Source organism: Netta rufina, assembly GCF_964035555.1.
Source record: "Netta rufina genome assembly, chromosome: 15".
In the NCBI taxonomy this organism is placed as follows: Eukaryota; Metazoa; Chordata; class Aves; order Anseriformes; family Anatidae; genus Netta; species Netta rufina.
The window spans coordinates 869,133-888,960 of NC_140138.1; the positions used below are offsets into that span (position 1 = coordinate 869,133).

The 19,828-nt window shown below is 36.2% G+C and overlaps 1 protein-coding gene across 3 annotated transcripts in view; it reads right to left on the reverse strand.

Moving 5' to 3' along the window:
• Positions 1-18,689, reverse strand: part of PARN (poly(A)-specific ribonuclease) — a 66,679-nt gene extending 47,990 nt beyond the window's left edge. The window contains exons 1-16 of one of the 3 annotated variants that reach the window (XM_084296329.1): positions 18,582-18,689; positions 18,296-18,373; positions 17,380-17,459; positions 15,117-15,184; positions 14,945-15,026; positions 13,036-13,096; positions 12,099-12,264; positions 11,427-11,492; positions 10,626-10,664; positions 8,879-8,921; positions 8,080-8,160; positions 6,174-6,230; positions 5,060-5,137; positions 4,043-4,086; positions 3,564-3,606; positions 1,743-1,818 (exon numbers count right to left, since the gene is read on the reverse strand). In XM_084296329.1, coding sequence (XP_084152455.1) covers positions 1,743-1,818; positions 3,564-3,606; positions 4,043-4,086; positions 5,060-5,137; positions 6,174-6,230; positions 8,080-8,160; positions 8,879-8,921; positions 10,626-10,664; positions 11,427-11,492; positions 12,099-12,264; positions 13,036-13,096; positions 14,945-15,026; positions 15,117-15,184; positions 17,380-17,459; positions 18,296-18,373; positions 18,582-18,600 — 1,081 coding nt within the window. In that variant the 5' untranslated portion in view covers positions 18,601-18,689. Of the gene's footprint in view, positions 1-1,742; positions 1,819-3,563; positions 3,607-4,042; positions 4,087-5,059; positions 5,138-6,173; positions 6,231-8,079; positions 8,161-8,878; positions 8,922-10,625; positions 10,665-11,426; positions 11,493-12,098; positions 12,265-13,035; positions 13,097-14,944; positions 15,027-15,116; positions 15,185-16,258; positions 16,389-17,379; positions 17,460-18,256; positions 18,374-18,581 lie in introns of those variants that run through there. The other 2 variants (XM_084296331.1, XM_084296330.1) reach the window with 2 other exon arrangements.
• Positions 18,690-19,828: the final 1,139 nt, after the last annotated feature.

Consider the following 19,828-nt stretch of genomic DNA (forward strand, 5'->3'; position numbering starts at 1 on the left):
TTAGCTACAACAGAATATTAATACTAATACAATGACAGATTTCCCCTCGCACCTCATTTTCTTATGATTGTTTTGTATTTAAGAGAACAGTCACTCAGGCTGATTGAAAACTAACACTAAACCCTTTGCTAGCTATCCAGTTGAACTATGGCCAGATTTTTTAAACTATCTAAATGATTAAGATGCAACTAAGTGACTAAAGGTTATCTTATAGATGAACATCTGTGGTGTTTCTGTGGTCTTGAAAAGTATTTCTTGAATCATCCCTGAAGGCCGAAACCTCAATATGCACCTGTCTGAAGAGAAGCATCCAAGAGTGCCTAAGTCTCACTACCAGAGATGCGTGTGCATATCACTTCTTTAGTTAAAATTTTCCCTCTCCCAACATAAAAGTCATTTCACCTTGGTAGCTAGAAAGATCAGCCTCTAGAAAGATGTTTCCTTTTCCTCTAGAAGTTATACTGAGGATAGGACTGGAAGAATGCAGTTAACTGTTTAAAAAGCCTGAATTGTGACCTTTACATTAAGGTACAGACTGATGAGTAAACTCTGTAATTTCATCTAATTTATTATATTCTATCAGCATGAAAAGCTAAAACAAGAGTGAAACATACATACATGTACGACTTAAAACAGTAATACAGGAATACTATCATAACTTATATAATGTAAATAAGTAGATATACTTGTCTTATAAGATGTCTTTTTAAAAAGAAACTGGAATCCAAATTTGATAAATGACCAACAAAACACCAGGCATTTTTCAGATGAGCCCTTGTAACTGAGTTAACCTATAGGAACATATTTCGCTCAAGATAAGAAATTTCAAAAAAAAAAAAAAAAAAAATGTAAAATAATAACTCTACATAACATGAGGAAAAAAAGAATACTTGACAGCTGCCAAATTATGTTACATCCTCAGGAGAAGCTACAGGGGACGCAACACTAGAAGGTCTGCATGCAATTACTGTACGCTCCATGTGCATGGCACATGTACTTCTTCGGTCTAGGCATAAGGGACTTGTGGTCTTTGTCCAAGATTGTAGAAGTAAAAATTGGTCATACATCTTATTCTCTCTCCTGTTACTACAGCTTAACTGCATCTGCTGTGCACATTCAGCAATATAAAAAGTATCATTCATCTTGATTTTGACTTTCCCTCCCAACAAACTCTACTGTTCTGTATTTCCCTCTTTCTAAACCAGCAGCTCAAGAGAAATTCCAGAACCTTGAGATAAACTTGTCCTTTGATAACATCTCCTTTCTTTCACCTCAAAGCAAAGAAAGCTCTAAAGGAACTTAGCTAATTTCTAGAACACACGAAAATAGTTGCTACTTGCAAATTTTCTTGGCTTTCTTTGTTCAAGTGCCTATCAGAGTACTCTGGCTTCAATCTGAAGGACTATAACAAACAAATTAAACAGCTTGAAAGAGTTTCAAGTTACTCACCAAAAATCAAGCTAAAGAACAAATGCCATCATTAGAAGATGACAAAACTGCTGCTGTTCACTGAAATACTCCCATTCTTCTATTATCTGAAATAAAGTGCAAGGATTCCTACCGACTTCCACTACTAGTTCTAAAAGTAACTTTATTTATTTTTTAAGGTCCTTTTCAACAAAATACTAAATATTAGTAGGGAAACCCACATTTCAGGACAACAATGAAAATAATGAAGACATTCTCTTTCCTCTGCTAGAGGAAAATATCTCCAAAAGAAGACTGTTTTGATATATCCTTACCAACTTTAGGAGGACTGAATGGAACTTCTTTTAAACGTTTTTCCAGTTCTGCAAGGGACGTATTATTAATGATCTCCTGCAAGAAAGGACAGCATTAACTTCCAGTGCCAAGCACATTTTCTCCAAAAACTGAAATCAAGTAGGATAAAATGAGTATTTACTGCTGCCACCTTGTGTCCTCTAAGGATTTATACACAGCCTCATTTCAAATTAAAACACCAGAGAAGTCTGCCAAGACAAGTTTTAAAAAGTTAACTTGCCTAGCCTACAACATACTCTCTCTGAGTTACAAGCATTTATTAACGCTCTTCAGAATTCTTGAGGTCAAATTATGCCAAAATACTATTTCTGTTTGAATCTGTCACCATGCAGGGCATGCGTGGTAAGGGAAGGCAGCACAAAGAACAAGGTAAAATACCCTAAATATCGATCATAATGTTTGAATGCATTCAAGGTGAGTATCAAGGTGTGCTTGCCAACTGGAAATTCTTGAACATTTGTATGTGTAAATACTGCTCATTTTTAAGTAGTTCAAAGACAGGGAAAGAAGTTTTACAATCAGAAAGCTCATTTCATCAAATCCTACTTCTGCTCAGCCAAGATGCAATACTGAATATAATTTATGCACATACAATGTAATTAAGAAATATCCAGATTATTAAATTTATTTAAACCAAACTTAATTCACATTATTGAATAATCAAATATTCTTTGTCAACCAGTACAATGGAAAAACCATGCAGAATCAACAGCAACAGAAAACAAAAAATATCACACAAAATATTTCTTAAGCAGAATTGGCTGAAATTTGAGGATCAAGTTTTGCTTTGGTTCTAAATCAAGACAGCTGTTTACAGTTACAATCAAGTCTCTGGTCTGAAAAGGTATGAAGAATTCCATAGCAAACTCAACTCATGCATTGCATTGGCATCCCAAAGTGCCATTTGGCAACAGTTGCCTAAACCTGAGCATCTACTGTAAAAACTAAAAATATCAACATAACTGTACTAAACATAAAATTTGTGCTGGATTATTCCTTTTCAGAATACAAAAGCCTTATTATTACTACAGTAGTATTCAAGACAAACTTGAAAATATCTAAGTAGATCTTAATGAGATTTTCTGTTATGCAATATTCTTAAGTAAGAAAAGTATGCAGAAAGAGATGCTGCTCCATCAGCACTTTTTTTTTTTTTTTTTTTTTTAATATTTAATTCAATAGCTATACAGGAGAACACAAGAATATGCTTGTCTATGTCAATACATCTTCCCTGGAAAAATAAAACTCATACTGAAAAAAGTTTTAAGAGAAACCTGTAATTTTTTTTTCTCCTGCTGACTACCCACAGGACGTAGTAGAACCTAATGATGTTCCAGGGCCATTTTCTAGACAAATCTGAGTTAGATTCACAGTATTTTGAAGCTTTTCATTTACAAGCAGCTTTTGTGTCTTATCTGTTCCTGAGTAACACTTCCCCTACCCTGAGTAAGTATGCAGTTTTGTGCTAATTTACAATACAAATACATATCTAATCACATTTTTAATTAGCCAAAGCTGTACATTTTGGAATTCAAAGCTGCTGTTATGTTAAAACTGCAACAAATACATATCACTTGTATGAATGTAAAAGCCTGTATTCCAAAATTTTCAGAAGTTTCAATCAGGGGTCAAGGATTTTTTTTATTTATTTGCTTTTAAACACAAAAAGGAGCATTGCAGAAAAAAACTGTTAGACATTTATCTCAACGAAAATATTTCTTTCAATATACATAATGCAAATTTGTATCTTCAAATCATTCTATAATACTACATTAATTTACCTTAAAAGGTTGTGTACTTGCCATCAGTTTTGTATCCAATAGCCTAGAAACAAAGTAAGAGTTAAGTATATTGAAACACAATAATGTCATTTTCACCAAATCCTCAAAAATGTTTTGGCTAATTAGCTGGGAATCAGCAGTTTCACCCTACTGTAACATTACTCTCTGGTCCTGGAGCAGTCAAAACATTACTTGTCTTTGTCCATTAACTAAGTAGAAAGAGATGCAATCAGTAGCAAATCTTGTTCCAAATGTAGTGCAGACTCAAAATGCCAATCATCGTGCCGAAAACAAGGGGGTAGCCAAAAACATCTTTTGCCAATGAATAGACTACCACTACTCTTGTGAAAGAGATGTTGTGAAACACTTAAAACTGTATTTAACTTGTTCAAAATTTTACTTCTAGTCACAGTGCTACAACAAACAGTATCAGCTTGATAAAACAATATCGAAGTTACAAGTTTGAACTAAGATCTTACCGGGGAAAGACACATGATGTTACTTCTTTGAACTCACTTAGGTCCTAAATTAACAGTAACAAGAAAGTAAAATTATTTCTGGTTTGTTCATGATTCAAGGAAGAAGCATTCTATCACCTCCAATACCCTATCCTATCATATATCCTAGGCTACCTCTAATTCCAGCTGCAACAACAGTTTTACTTAAATGTCTGAAAGGATGTTCCCGGTGTTTAATGTGTCCCTGGAAGGTAAGCCATCACTCCAGGTGGACTGATGACTTCTATGAGTTTTGTTCTCCCAAGATTCAAAAGTGCAGGCATAACTGATGACTGCTTCTGTTCAACACCATGTGAACATGTCCCAGACTGCTTTCACCCACTAATCAAGTCTTTCCCATAACATCTACAAGCCCTTGAAGATCATAAGTAATAAAATTACCATGTAGCCATTCCCTCCAATGAAACATTTGGCTTCCTCTGACACCATCCTCAGTGCCAACGCATTACTTAGCCTGACTTAATTGTAAGACTATTGCACCCATGAATTGTCAGACTGCCCTGGGGCAGTCACGAATGCATGCTCCCTCCAATTATTCAAGCATTCCAGCTCTTTAACCTAATGGATATCATCCTAAATTTCTGTTATGAGATTCCCTATCATTCTATTAATTTTACTATATTTTAAAGACATTTTCCAACTTTATAACTGCAAGCAGAAAAAATAACGTAATATCAAGTTCCAGTCCGGTCTCCTAACAAATTTATGTTACATTTATCTGCCCTTATGCAAGCAGATTTTGAAGGGCTAACAGACATGTGCAGAAGACACAATTCACTTCCAACATTTAACCCAAACGTTTTAAAAAAGTAAAGAATTCAGCTAAACTTTCTACATGAAGATTTAAGAAAATAAGGCAGTAGCCCTGAAGCCACAAGTGTTCTTTTTAAAATACTTGAAAAAACTCTATTGTTCTCAGATTAAACACATGTATTAATACATTTATGTCATCATCTGAACACTGAGAAGATCACTTACATCAGGAAGAGGACAATAGAACTGGTGGATAGTATGCATAACATCAAGCAGCATGTTGTGCCCAATAACAAGCTTGCCCTGTGAAAAGTAAGTTAAATGTTAGTCACACTTCTAGCCATGGACAAAGCAAGGGCAGTATGTGAAAAGCACCTGTCACAGATGCTAGCTGAGAGCAGCTGGGAACAAACAGAAATCAAACCTCACAACTTGCTCTCCACCTGCCCCACAGACTCCTCCATTCTCTGTGGGCTGCTACTCCTCTCTTTCCTCTACTCCCAACCACTTATTCACAGCCTTCGGCAGCAGCTTGAAATGATGAGAAGTAGAAAATAACACTAAGAAAGCTTCTCACAACTTTAATGTATTAAAGATTAAAGTAGTATGTCAGTCTGCTAACTTTTAATTTACAGCTTGTACAACAAATCACAATATATTCTTTATGGTTGTAATTAATATATGACAGTTATTAAGGGTGTGACATGGCTTCTCACAGTGCGGAAATGTTCATGCCAGATGCTTTACAAGTTCCTTCTTGAAAAAGTGCAAGAGTTTTCTTTAACGTTAACTCTGCTTCATTTGACATGACAACTTTTTCTGCTTCCATGCATTCTTCCTTAGCTAAAGAAAACAATATGCACACACATCTGTTACCTCAAAAGCAGGCTGTCTCAACTACTTGAAAATAAATCAGACTGAAAGGTACACATGTCAAACTATAGCCCACTTAAACTACGTAAGTAGAAAAGACACGGATGACCTTCTCTGATTAAGCATTTAACTGCGGGAAAAATAAACAATCTTTTTGGAACATAGGAAAAACCTGAAAGCTTAGTTACCTAAGAGAATCTTGTTTAAAAAAAAAAAAAAAAAAAAAAAACTGCCATTGACTCTTACAGGTAATGAGGTCATACATGTCAATCAGTTTATGAGCTTACTTAATCTAACATACTAACCTATTGTAAGCCATGTAACACTGTCAACTAGAAAAAAAGAAAATACCAAAAAGAGAAACAACTTTAACATGCATTCCACCTTATCTTGCAAAATATAACAACAAAATAAGCCTTTGTTGGAATTATTTTTCTAAAGGTACATTAAAAATCACATTACTCACAGAATTTGCAATAGCATGAACAACTCTGGAAAATCCTACTGCATCATTCAGTTCTTCCTATAAGCAAAGATTCTGGCGTTAGTGAAATATAAATACAAATACTGTCAAAATAGTACCTGTAAACAGGCACACTGAAAATTTTAATCCCTGTTTGGCTCAAATGTTTTCTCATATATAAGCAAGAGCAGACCACAACAGAAATGTTAATGTTTGGAAAATACATGAGGCCAAAGCCAGATGCTGGTGAGAATTCCAGTTATAATAAAGCTTTGGTTCACTGCAAGGTTGGACAAGTTGCAAGCTACTGCTGTAGGTTGACTCTAGCCAGCAGCCAAGTACCCATGCTACCTTTTGCTCACTCGCCTCTCCCAGGGACTGGGGAGAAATTAATATTAATAATAATTAAAAAAAAAAAAAAAAAAAGTAAAAGGAAGGGTAAAAGACAAGTGGATCAAGATTACAACAGGTTAATAAGAAAAGCAAAAGCTCCATACACAAGCAAAGCAAAAAGAGGAATTCATTGACTACTTCCCACCAGCAGGTAGATGTCTAGTTACTTCCTGGGAAGCATGGCCTCAGTATGCTTGCTTAATGGCTGCTTGGGAAAACAAACACCATAACCACAAACATCCCCCCTTCCTTCCTCCTTTCCCACAGCACCACATATGCTGCTACGAGGAAAGTAAGCTTCATCTAAACCGGACCCAGTAAAGTTATACCCGATTTGTTGTCTATACAGTATTTTCAGTAGTGCTCACCAGTTATTAGACTGTAAACAGCTCAAAAAGATACTAAAACTGTTATGCATCTTCGGTTTCACTTCATTCTTCAGCTTAGTTTCACTTAAAGCACTTTTCCCCCAATAGGTTCTTCTTTTTCAAGTATTTTCTCAAGTAATTTCTGCCTTGCATTATTTGTCTTTGCTCAACCGTAAGTGAAATTCAACAAAGCATTCACTGTTATTTTAGTTCAGCTCTTAATGCCAATAGTCAGACTGATTAATACACCTAAAAAAGCTGCTTCAGAAAAGTCTACTGCAGTAATAAGTTGTTCCTAACATTCCTTCAGCAAGAAGAGATGCCACTTTAGATAAGGTCTCTATTAGATAGCTCCTTCCCTCTTAAGAGGGATTCTGCATGCAAACATTATTCACGCCATGCAAGTTGATTTTATCTTGAAACGGATATGCACAAATGACAAGACATCAATGGAATACAAGTGATCAACCATAGCCACAATTTCAGTCTTAAGACTCCCAAAAACTTGCTTCAGACTTGGTATCAAGTCCCATAAATAAAGCTGAGAGTGACTGAATACCACTTATGACTTGCAGTCAACTTGTTACTATAGTAGTTGTGTGCAGCATGTTTCTATTAAGAAAAATCAGATTACATTAATTGTACAACTAAAAGCAAGCAAGTTTTTTGTTGTTTTTTTTTTGTTTGTTTGTTTGTTTTTTAAACAGTGTACTACATCAAGGTCAGATTGCAAATCAAAATAACATGAACACTTGCTCCAGAATTTTTGCAAGACTTTTTGTAAGGACTGTTGTTGTAGAGCACTAACAAATGCAATTCATCTATGTTTCCTATGTCCAGACCTTGCTTTTCTGACAGAGAAGATTCACATAAGGAGGAATCCAGTGCTCCACAATATAGGTTAAGTATTCTACAATTACTTACTCTTTAAAACTTTGTAGAGTATCTTGCAATTCTTTTTGCTATACTGCAAAGCAAAAGATATCTGAGTAGAATTTGGAGAATCAGTTTCAAACAGCTACAGCCAAGCAAAAAGGAAATATTACCAAACCCTATCACATGCAATTTTATACAGCTGATTGAACTCATAGATTCTCCCCCTCTCTTTCATTCAAACTAAAGAAATGGAACTTAATGCAAATATTTACCTGTTCCTTTGCTTGTTTCTGCTGTTCTCTTCTTTTTCGTTCTTCATCATCTACCTTGCTAATAACAATATATCTCTCTTTCTAAAATCAGAAAAGTATCATTTGAGGAATGAGCCTAAGAAGTTCATAGTTACAACCATTGCAAGTTTTTTTAAATTAAATTGTAAAGAAAATTAAGTCATATCTCAGCAGCAGTAGCTTGGCAACATGACTGTTTCCACTTTAAGCACCACCTTATCATCCACACCCAAAAGTCTAATTTAGAAAGCTGTATTATATATACCCACTAAACCTAACGTTTACTAAATTCACTTTTTACTTTTTAGAAAGGTTATCAGAAGGTTATCTATTTTTAGAAAGGTTTTCATTATAGCTAACAGTTTTCAAATATTTTTGAAACAGAGATTTGATCTGTGAAGGGATGATTCAGTATGCAATGACACTATTGTTCTCATAAGATCAAGAGTCACTTTTCACCCATATACATACTCTTCACCAACACTAAATATCACAAACACTGCATTTTAAAGTACCCTTTGGTGTCCCTCTTTAAATTTTTAAGTAATAAACATATACTTGTGTGGCTTAATATAATTCATATATAATTCATATTTAAAGACTAGAAACTAGTTAATCATATTTTATTTAAGATGTTCCACATTTTGCATAACAAAGCTCAAGTTGGATGTAGAAATCAGGACTTTTGGTCAGACCTAGAGATCTGGAATGTTAGTAAAATTGAGAAGTACAATTTCCTTTCAACAGGAAAAATGTTACAGGCAGTAACTTGCCTAGTTACCTTATCTGACTCCAGAGTTTCAACATGGATACCTTTTGGATACCTACATATCAGAACACATGAAAAAGTACATGTAAGAAGTTATAAAACCAAAACACTTGTTGGAAAGCTCTCATTTATCTGCAGCCACAAGCCAGCTTCTTTGGTGGCAGCATGCCATTACCATGTCATTTATTTTAGTATTTATAAACCACTCTGAGTTTCCTGCTAATAGTAAGCTCTAGTAGTAAATATTAATATAAATTTGGTTAGCTCTGCTAACCACTGCACTGCAACCACATTTAATTACCAAAGTGCTGCCACAGAACACCCAACAACTAGCAAGGCCAGAGAATATCACGCCTTGTTTTTAAGGCATCTTCTTCATCTTCTGATCTTTCCATCATAAAAAAATAACCACAATTATATAACCCACACAGAACCAGAATGTTACCTTCATCCTCTGGCTACTACTAAATCTAGTATTAGAGAAACTGTAGTATTAGAACTACCAAACAGTCCTTAGAGGACACATACTAAAGTACTATTGTGTCCTCTTCACCATGATTTCCTACACAATTTTCAACCTAGGATTCACTTCCAAGCTGTTTCATGTCATAGACCTTGGATGCATCAGAACATTTCCACAACAGAGCTCTTGAAAAGAGAAAGTGACCTGTGAAGAGTTCAGGACTGCATCACTCCCTTCAAGAGAGAAGGGCAATCAATAACCTCATTGTTTTCTGTTTTAATTATCTCCAAGCTAACTTCACAACTTCACTTTCTCTCACCAATATCCCCACACAGCGTACAAAGCTGAAAATTAAAAAAAGAAGTTTGTGAACACACTTTTCTATACATTGCAAGAAGATGCAAGAATAAACATCAGACAAGCATAACACCACGTCCTACTGGAAGCTACAGATATTTTATCAATATATTCAAAAACATAGAGTAAAATTCTTGAAAACACCTCTGTTCTCAAGTTAGTTCTCAAGTTCACTTATTGAGATTCCATTTTATAAAGAGCAGCTTTATTTCATCCAGTTCCAGTACAAGTAACAGTGCCAGATACTGTTTACATCACTGAAATAACTTAATGTACAAAAAAAAAATTTCCATTATTTTCTACCTTTTACTAGTGTAGTTGGAGCAAAATCTCATCTCTAAAGCCCTACTCAAACAGCCTTACAGTTTCTTGCAATATAAGAAATTATATATATATATTATATAATTAGGATATATATATGATATATATTATATAATTAGGATATATAATTAGGCAAAGATATAGGATAAAGGAAGTCAGAAGAGGGGAACTGCCATTAGAACTAGGATTTTTTAAGGTCAAAAATGGTTATACTTGGCATCTAACAGAAAAATTAGACGTTCATATGAGCAATATAGAAGTTTTTCCAAGTAAAGCCCACAACATACCTAAGCACATGCACTTTCATTTTCACTAAAAACCTGTCAAATTGCTTTTATTACATAACTCTAGGCTTCTGCACTTTGCTGTTCTATTCACAGGTTTTAGACAAGAATGATAAAATATTAAGCTTTAAAATATTCAAATGAATCATCACAAACCAGTTTAATGCAATTTATCTTTAGAATACCACAAAAATCTTATTTTAAAGGAAAAAAGAACTAAATTAATCACCTCTGAGATTAAATAGATCAGCTTTTACCCCCCTCCACCCCCCCCCTTTTTTTTTAATCGTTAATACTGAAATTACAGAGTAAGACAGAATTATCAGTAACTTACTTCCAGCTCAAGGTCTGATAAATTAATTTCCTCTGAAATCTAAAACCAAAAGATAATTATGTTACTAAGTCTTATTTTACATTTGTGTTTCAAAGTAATAATGTTCAAATAAAGCCTGCTTTAGTTCCTCTGTAGAAATATTTTTAAGTTAAGAGTGTAATTCACTTATACCAAGACCTGTAGGCCAGTTGCCAAGTTGTGAAGGCATTTGGAACATTTTGTACAGCTATTCATGTATCTTCTCACAAGCAAACATTCTGCACTCATGATTACTGAATATAGATGCAGCAATGTAACCTTACTCCAGTTTCAAAACGCTCTAGTATCTCTGAGTTTGGATAACCTTTTTTTTTTCCCTGAGATAATAATTGTACATCTGGATTCCAAAGCTAAATAGGCTAATAAGTAAGTTTGGGAAGGAGATCCACTAGAAACAGTTTTAAAACATGGTGTCAACAATGAACAAAACAATTAATAGCTCAATAGATTTGAGGAAGTTGTTTGTAAAACGCATCTCCAATGCTTATAGAGCACTACAGCAACTACAAGAGTAGGCTTATGTATGCGAGACACTTCTTAGCTATACTTACATATGTTGACACTGCAGGCAGAAGTTACGGCTCATAAAGCAGAGTTTGACAATCATATAGATTACCAGGCTTTCTCAACATTCAGAGATAAGTCAAGCGTAGTTTTTGTTACAGTTAGCCCAGGTCAGGTTATCTTTCTTCTTCCCTGTAACTCCCCTAATTCAATATAGCCAAAAAAAATCATTTTTAGAAGACAAATTCAGAAACTGACCCTGTACATGGCTCCAGTTCCAAACTTTCATTTTCTTCATTCTTTAACAATTCTTCTATCTGTTCCCTGGAAAAAAAAAAACAAAAACAAAAACAAAAAACAGATTAAATAGATGATTTGCCCCTATAGCTATTGTTTTCTTTTTGCTGAGATGTTTACAGCTCTCCCCAAAAGAAAACACTTAAACATAAAAAAACATTCAATTTACAAACATGTCACTATGTTTATGTTATGTCAACATGTTTATGTTTTAGTTTCAACAACATCGAAGAAAGCATTAAACTGTCACTTTAGTGGGGGGATGTCTTGTTTTTCACCTAAGACCATTAAGTGTTGCTAGGCAGATACAGATTTAGTAGAAGTATTAGCTAAGTGTTTCTTCCCCTAACTCTGTTCCGTTTTACAAAGGAGGAGATTGCCATCAGATAAAAAACACCCAAACCAAAATTCTACACCTCTTTATGTTGAAGGCCAACTAAAGGGTTTGGGTTTCTTTTGCTAAACAAAAGAAACTTATAATGGATTTCTCTCTGTATTTTCTAATTTGTCTTTCCTTTCACAGAATATTTTATCATAAACAGTAGGAAACTAAATATTTTAAGAGTTATGGTTTATTGTAATATCACCATATGCATAATAAAGTTTCATTTTATATTAGAAAATTTTACTTACACTACTTTCTCAATGAATTTTTTCTGATCTTCAGGAATTGTGACAGGACATTTTGTGGTATTGGGAGAAATATAGGAGAGAGATCCTGCACCATTGGCCTGAGAACGTTTTTCATCATACTGTTCCCTTAGCTGTCTTTCTTCTTCCTGATTTAAATACGGAATTCCTAAAAAAAAAAAAAAAAAAAAAAAAAAAAAAAAAAGACGATTAAAAACTCATAATAATTACAACTAGGTTAAGGATGTAGATTTAGGAAAGAGTTATTACTAACCAAGAATCTGCCAATGTTACCCCCCTGAAAGCTCAAAACACATTCTGCTCTTTCAGTCACCCATTCTAGATCCCATTCTCTATTTATGGGTATAAAAGCTTTCTTCAACCACATGTGAGATTAGCTGGTACTGTTGGATTCTTAAGATCTGTATGCCTCATCCACACAAAGCATAAGCCTGAGAACCCACAGAGCTGTAGATCATGATCACAGGAACACTTGGCACTTCTCTTCCTTGATATTTGCAATGCTTTGATGATAAACTGCAGTAGCACCTATTACAAAGCATTGATACCTTTTCTAAAAATGTTACTTAAAAGGCCTTACAATTGTTCCATTACCCTGTAATGTAATTTATTACTCATCTATTTATGTTTAGTCAGCAAAGAAAAATAACCTACTAAGCACTTATTTAAATATGAATTCTATTCAGTTGAACTCAATATAATTAATTTTTGAAAAGGGAGTAACTATCAGCATAATTATAAAACCAGATATGAATAATTTGGAATTATACCCAGAATTTAATAATTTAGAATTACTGTTACAGAACTCACTCTGTGATAAGAGAATACTGTGAACAGCTGCCTTTTTTTCTTTTTGCATAAAATGAAGAAATTAATAAAATGAATAAATTTTGCAGATATAGAAAGAAAAAAAACTCACCGTTGCGAAAAACTTTATTAAAATCAAATCCTTGGTTTGCTAAAAAATCTATACTTGAACTCTGTAACAAAAGAAAATAACTTTACAATTGGCAAGAGTATCAATGGCTTACAAAGATCAACTATTTTTAAGTTACTTAAGTTTTTAAGAAATTATAGTAAGTTCTGGATCATGAGCAACTAAGTTTGTGAACCTACAGAAGCCAAAGCAAATTTAAACTGTGTTACTTTTGTTATGCACTTTCAGCTTCTATAGGGTATCTCAAAATCAGCTGTGTCTCCCGAAGCTATTCTGACACATGGGTCAACCTTAAACAATTTAGGGTTTCAATGCTATATATGCGCACAAGATACATCAACAACAAAAAAGCCAGTGAAAACACTAGTTTCAACTTTACTTATTGTGTGAATTTTCATTGGCTTTGTTTTCTGAATCAAGACAACCAAGTTCAAAACTGGACAACTTTTTAAGGCAATGACTCAAAGAATACATACTGAAGTTTTAGCAATGAGAAGCCTGGTTTCTCTACTGCCCAAGATACTATCCGATAGAGTCCTACCATAGACAGTCCAAAATTTCTTCTTGCACTGTTCAGTGTCATTAAATCTAGAGCAGTTATCCACAGTTTCATTTTAAATAACTGGTTAAGGAGCACTTATGCTCTTTTATTAAAGTCTAAAAATCAAAACAAACATCCAGGGGATACACAGAAGATCACACAGGAATTAACCTGTCCAAGCACAAAACTTAGCCAAATGAAGGAGGAAAACACAGTACAGAGAAACACAGTACAGATACAATGAAAACAAACAAAAAGGAATGAAATTACTAGCAGTGAGTCTCAAATCCCAGAAGAAAAAAAAATCCATCTAAGATAAGCAGTATGTTTGGCTTTTACAGTAATAACACTGCATAATAATACATAATACATAGAGAATTAAATGGCATTGTTATTGCTAACTGAATAAGGAGGCTTTGTTTAGCTCTTTTTTTGTTTGAACAGAAAAGTTGTAGTAGAAGACAACCTCATTTCTCCAAATCAAAATGAACTAAGAGACCATACTTCTTTGTCTAGCCATTCAGGCCAAAAAGGTAACAACCCGATAAACTTAATCCAAGCACAGAGCTCACTAAAGGCTTTTTAGGTATCTATCTTTTATTACAATTTTCCTCACAAAATACATACATCACCATCTCCTAGGGAAAAACAGATGTAATAAACAAAAAGCTCTGTTGCTGCAGCAAGTTGGAGTAGAAAGTTTCAGTAATTCAGCTAAATGCAACATTTAAGGAGACCATATTCTAGATTTTCCTTTCGTTTCCTCAAATACTGATCTCAAACTGTAATTTCTGCATTAGTTTATGATTTATTTTTTACTTACAAAGTAAGAATAGGTACACTAAAGGGATAAAGACGAAAAAACGAATTACATAGAAAAAGAGTGAAAAATATGGTTCAGTAGAAAAAATCTGAAACCAGGAAAATGCTGGCAATAGTTTGGAAAGCAATGAAAACGAGATAAGCAATTGAGAATAAAGAATAAAAAAGGAAAGAGCAAGGAAACAGGAAGTCAGACAAGGGGAAAAAAATAGAATCATCTTGCCAGGTTTGAAACACTGTATCCAATTCCAGAAACAATAGGGAATACAATGTAACATGTAATGAGACTTAAGTGAAGTCACAGGTATTCCCTTGAAGCTCATTTGGGAGGATTTTTCTTAACTGATGCTTTTATTTCTTCTTTAAGAATACAACACCAAACACAGAAACTTATCTGTCTTTAAAACTGTCAAAAGAACCAACCACTTCTCCCTCTACAATGATTTAGTATTTTCAGGAAAACCTCTCCTTAGAAGCCTCCTGCAGGTATATCTTACCCAAGAAAATTCAGATCATTTTTCTACTAACCTGACAGACAAACTTGACATCTGGTGAACTTCTGTTAAAGGGTTTTGGAAAAATATAGAAATTAAATGACTTCATTATATACCTGTGAAAAAGATGAGTTGCATGTCAATACATCTTATCTATATTTATAAATTTATCAACGAGCAAAGCAAGGAATAAGAAAATTACATACTTCTCTTCAGTGTGGTCATATTTAAAAGTGCAAAGGCCAAACTGAAAGAGCAAAAAATCCATGGAATGCTGGAAAGGAAAGGAAAACTTTGCATGAGAATAAAAGCTGTACACATTTAAAAATAACTGGGGTGCACCCAGAGTAGGTATTTCTCTTCATTTCAAATTTAAACAGATCTGGATCTTCATAACCAACATTTGCTCTGTTGGTAATTTTGAAGTAAATTCATCAGATCTTAACTAGTTTTCAATCCCATTTACCTAGGGATCATCACACTACTGCCTAAAGATGACTTGTAGAATGCATTTTTATTCCCTAAACACACAAGAACTAATGGAAATCCTGTATTTCTCTACCTGTTGCTCACACACAAGAATAAGATGGTGTACCAAAAGCAGCTGTCAGTTCACCTTCTTACATTCACTTACACTCCAAGTAGTGTGTCAAGAGGCTATGAGGGATGCTGGCTGCATATTGTTTTCAAATATGTATGATAATACTTTTAATATCCTTCTAATACATGTGGCTAACACTGATAGAAGTATGAGACAGATACTTATCATCCTGTCCTCTATTTCACAAGTGTTGAATCAGTATTGGAAATGTTTTGAACACTGCTGTAGGTGTATACGAAAATAAACAAGCATCCTGGTTGCACTGTCTCATTCTTCCTAAGGGCCAAATAGCCCTTTTAAACACAATGAACACATAGAATTATTCAATTCAGTCGTGGGGGGGATTGGGCAGTCACAGGATATACAACACTAATCTTCTAATCTCTGAGCATAAAGATCAAAAATATCAATAATCATGTTAATTCACTGGCTGGCAAAAGAGAAATTTTAAGAAGATTATAACAAAATTTCAGGTTAGGCTCAGATACACCAGACTGTTTGTGCCTGCAGAGCCTAAATCATCAGCTACCCTGAAGCTCTGAAAGTCTTGAGTGGCTCTAGCACATTTTGGGCTTCCAGCCCATGGCAACTCTTGCAGGTACATAAACAGTAGCCAGAAGCTCTGTTAAAACAAGCAAACTAGGAGCCCCATTTACATTAACTATCTGCCTGGTCTCCAAACTGGGAGGAGCCACAGAAGTCTTTGAATTATTTGATCCAAAATTATGCATAAAGAACCCCAGGTACCTGCATAATGATGCTCACGCATGTTCACCTTTTGGACTTTGCCTTTACAAACACATGCCAGAGGGAAGGCTGGTAGACTGCAGATCTCCTGTGGTCTTAACATAGCTTTTCCTGTCTCCAAGTTGTCTCTAAAATATTATACGTAAGAACGTACCATTGCATAAAAAACAATAAATAAATAAACTAACATTAAGTTCACCTGGCCTTTCTCATATGGAGCCAGAGGAATAGCAGGTGGCATCCACTAGCTTACTGGATGCTCTTCAGAAACCAGTCTCCATTAGTGTCTTCTTCTGGGTCACTTTTTGTCTTTTTTTGTTTGTTTTCAAGCTATAGCCTCTTCCTTAGTTTTTGCCATTTGTTGTTCTAGTTTCTCAATGGCTACCCCTAATAGAGAGGAACAATAGGAACACTAACCAGCAGTTCCCTCATGCTGCAATGCCTCTTAACAAAATAATAGTAAGCAGTGTTTATTGACTCCCTGCAGCTCAAGAAACAGCATGTGCTAAAACACTTAGCACTCCTCTTTTCTGATCCCTCTCCTATAGGGGGTAGGGGGAAGAGGAAAGGAAAAACAACCGATAACATCACAGTTTTGACCATTAGATGCTCACACGCTACATGTTATCTCCCATGATCATTTGGCTGTTTTTCAAGACTCTTTTGACTTCTTTTAGCACCTCTTCTCTCCCCTCTCCTCCCGTCCTGCTCCTGCAGAGAGGCAGACGTGGTGACAACTTGCATTTCAGTTTGCTTAGCAACAGTTCCTGCTTCAGGGGAGGTAGTTCAGGAAGGACCTTTGTCCTGATGTAGTTTCTCTGTCACTGAATTTCTCTTACCTAGTCCCATTTCAAACTGATTAACACCCTCAACATCCTTTGATAGCAGGCGCTACATATCCACTATCTCTTATACAAAGAATCATGCCCCTTTGTTCTGACCACAACTCCCACCAGTTTTATGCAACACTCCCTAATTCTTGTGTTAGCAAGAACAATGAAACAAGCAATCCTTATCTGCTCTACTTAGCTTAATTGTACAGACCTCTATCATTGTCTCCATTCTGAACTAAGTAACTTTTTTCCAGCATTTTCATTTTAGTCATGGTAAAAAAACTTTACCTTTTTAAGTTTCTGATACCTTTCTTCTGGAGTGTCAAAGCCATTGGTTAATGCACTAACAGAAGGCCCATCGCTGATCCCTGAAAAAGCAGAATGTATTTGGCTTTGGGTAAGCTTTTCAAAATTAGCCACAACTAAGCAATGTCACAACTGGTAAGTTAAAAAAAAATGTTTTCGCTTAAAATACATGTTAAGAGTATTTTAGTTAAGAACAAATTTCCACTGTGTAAAAACATACATCTTCAACACAGAAGATACCCAATGTAATAGTACTGTTCTAGCAGTAAAGCCTTGCTGCAGAAGTCTGGTTCCTATCCAACGACATACTAACATGAAAACATCTTCTACCAGTAACATAACATTGATGTTACAACACAATGGAGGATCAAAGTCAAACTACAAAATGTTTAGAGTGCAGAGTAGAGATTCATTGAATGACTTGGCCACCTTAAGCAATACAAAATACTAACTGTATTTCCATAATCACCGCAGCTACTGAAACCATTTTAAAATCATATTTACTTCTCATGGTTGCCTAAAGACTACATCCCAAAGCTAAAACTGGTCTCTTACTGGTCTCTTTCCCTGTCCAAAGGCTTGCAGGATCTCCCTTATTTATCCCAACCTCTTGTTTTCATGAGGCACAAAAATCTCTACTTATTTCCTGAGGTTTATTTGACAGCAGCAGCTGAGAATCAATTAATATGGTCAAAAATTACTGTGGGGAGAGAGTAGAACTGTGGGCATGACACGTTCCTTTTCTTGACCAAAACCATGCTATGATACATAGAATAAATGTTTTTTTCGCTTTCCAGTAGCCTTTGCTTCAGCTACTTCAAGCCAACACTTGGATATACCACACAGCAAACTCACGCACCTGGCACTGCACAGATACTGCCAGAACACGCGACTGTACCTGAAAACTCCCCATCAATGGCCAGGAAGTCCGCTTCTTCGATGGCTTCACAGACTTTGCTCAGGTTATCCTTAAAATCTGCGGGAAAAAGTCAAATCACGCCTGAGCCGCCCGCGGCCCACGTCCGCCCGCCGCCCCTCAGGGCTGGCCCTGCGGGGCGAGGGGCGGCGTGGGGCCGCCCCCTGCCGAGAGCCTGAGGCCAAAGGAAGGGGAACTGGGAAGCCGGGACAACAGGGGAGCCCTCAACCGCGAGGTGCGAGACAAGCAGGGACTGCCGCTCACTCACTGCTTCTGATCACCTCCATCCCTCGCCCGCACTAGCCCGCCTGGCCAGGCCCGGCCCGGCACCAGCCGCAACCGCCGCCGCCGCCGAGCGCTTCCGGAGAGCGGCCCGCCCCGCCTGGCCCACCCCTCAGGAGGCGGGCGGCCGACGCCATCTTCTGGGGGCAGGCACCGCGCCTCATGTGGGGTGTACTCCAGCGCCCTGCTGCGGTGTGTAAGGGGGGGGAGATAGCCCCGGTTGCCGCTACAGAGTCCTAAAATTTTTTTATTTTTTTTTTTTTAAAGAGCATTTTTAGTTACTTTATTTTTGTGGGGGAGAGGTGTTTCGAACTGTCACGGGTGTGGAGAAATATGTCCTTTGAAAAAGGTGAAGCAGTTAGCACAACATAGATGGAAGCGATGCAAAGTTGGTAAGATGTTGAAATGCTAACGCTGGTTATGGATTCACCTTGGTGATGGAGCAGGGGTGTGTGAAAGTGCTGCGGATGAAACATTTGTCATCCCACTGCATAAAACCAACACTTCTGCAGATCACTGTAGATCATTGTAAAGCTCAATGCACAGCAAAATACCCCCACACCTCTACTATGGAAGGAAATTCTGAAATAAGGCCTGGTACAAGAGCAGGAAACTAAACTCATGAGGAAGAATAGTATGAAACCCAAGGGGTCCAGTTCACACAGCAAATGAAAGCTCTTTTCCACCATTCCAGCAGAATGAAAACAAATGGGAAATTCCTAATGAATTGGGAGATAATTTCTGCATAGAGTGGATGATATGGAAGTATGCAGGACTGGGCAGTAAAAAAGGAGAACTTTTAAATATTCTTCAAGATGAGGCTTTGCCTCTTCACTGCTAGCAATTTATTCTACATGTGCCCACAGCAAATCATCTATATGATTAAATGGTGCAAAGCAAGACATTAGTTGAAATAGTAGTAGAGATTCTTCTATTTTGCAGTAAATTGGCTGAAGCATGACACTTGAATCTTGCTCCCATATTTTTTTTAAGAAATGCTCCTGCTGCTTCTTGTTAAAGAGCTTAAACAAAAGACTCAGAGGTAGCAGCGGTGTTCAACTAATGGGTAGCGAGCAAATCAGATTTTGAGATGCCGAGCAACCTGCTCACAACCCCCGTGGTCAGTGTTGAATGTGTTCAGCTTGAACGTGTGTAGTGCCATTGCAGCCCCCGTGGTCAGTGGTTGCAGAGCCTGTGCTAAGGGAGAAAATAGCCCCAGGCTAGCAGTGTTTG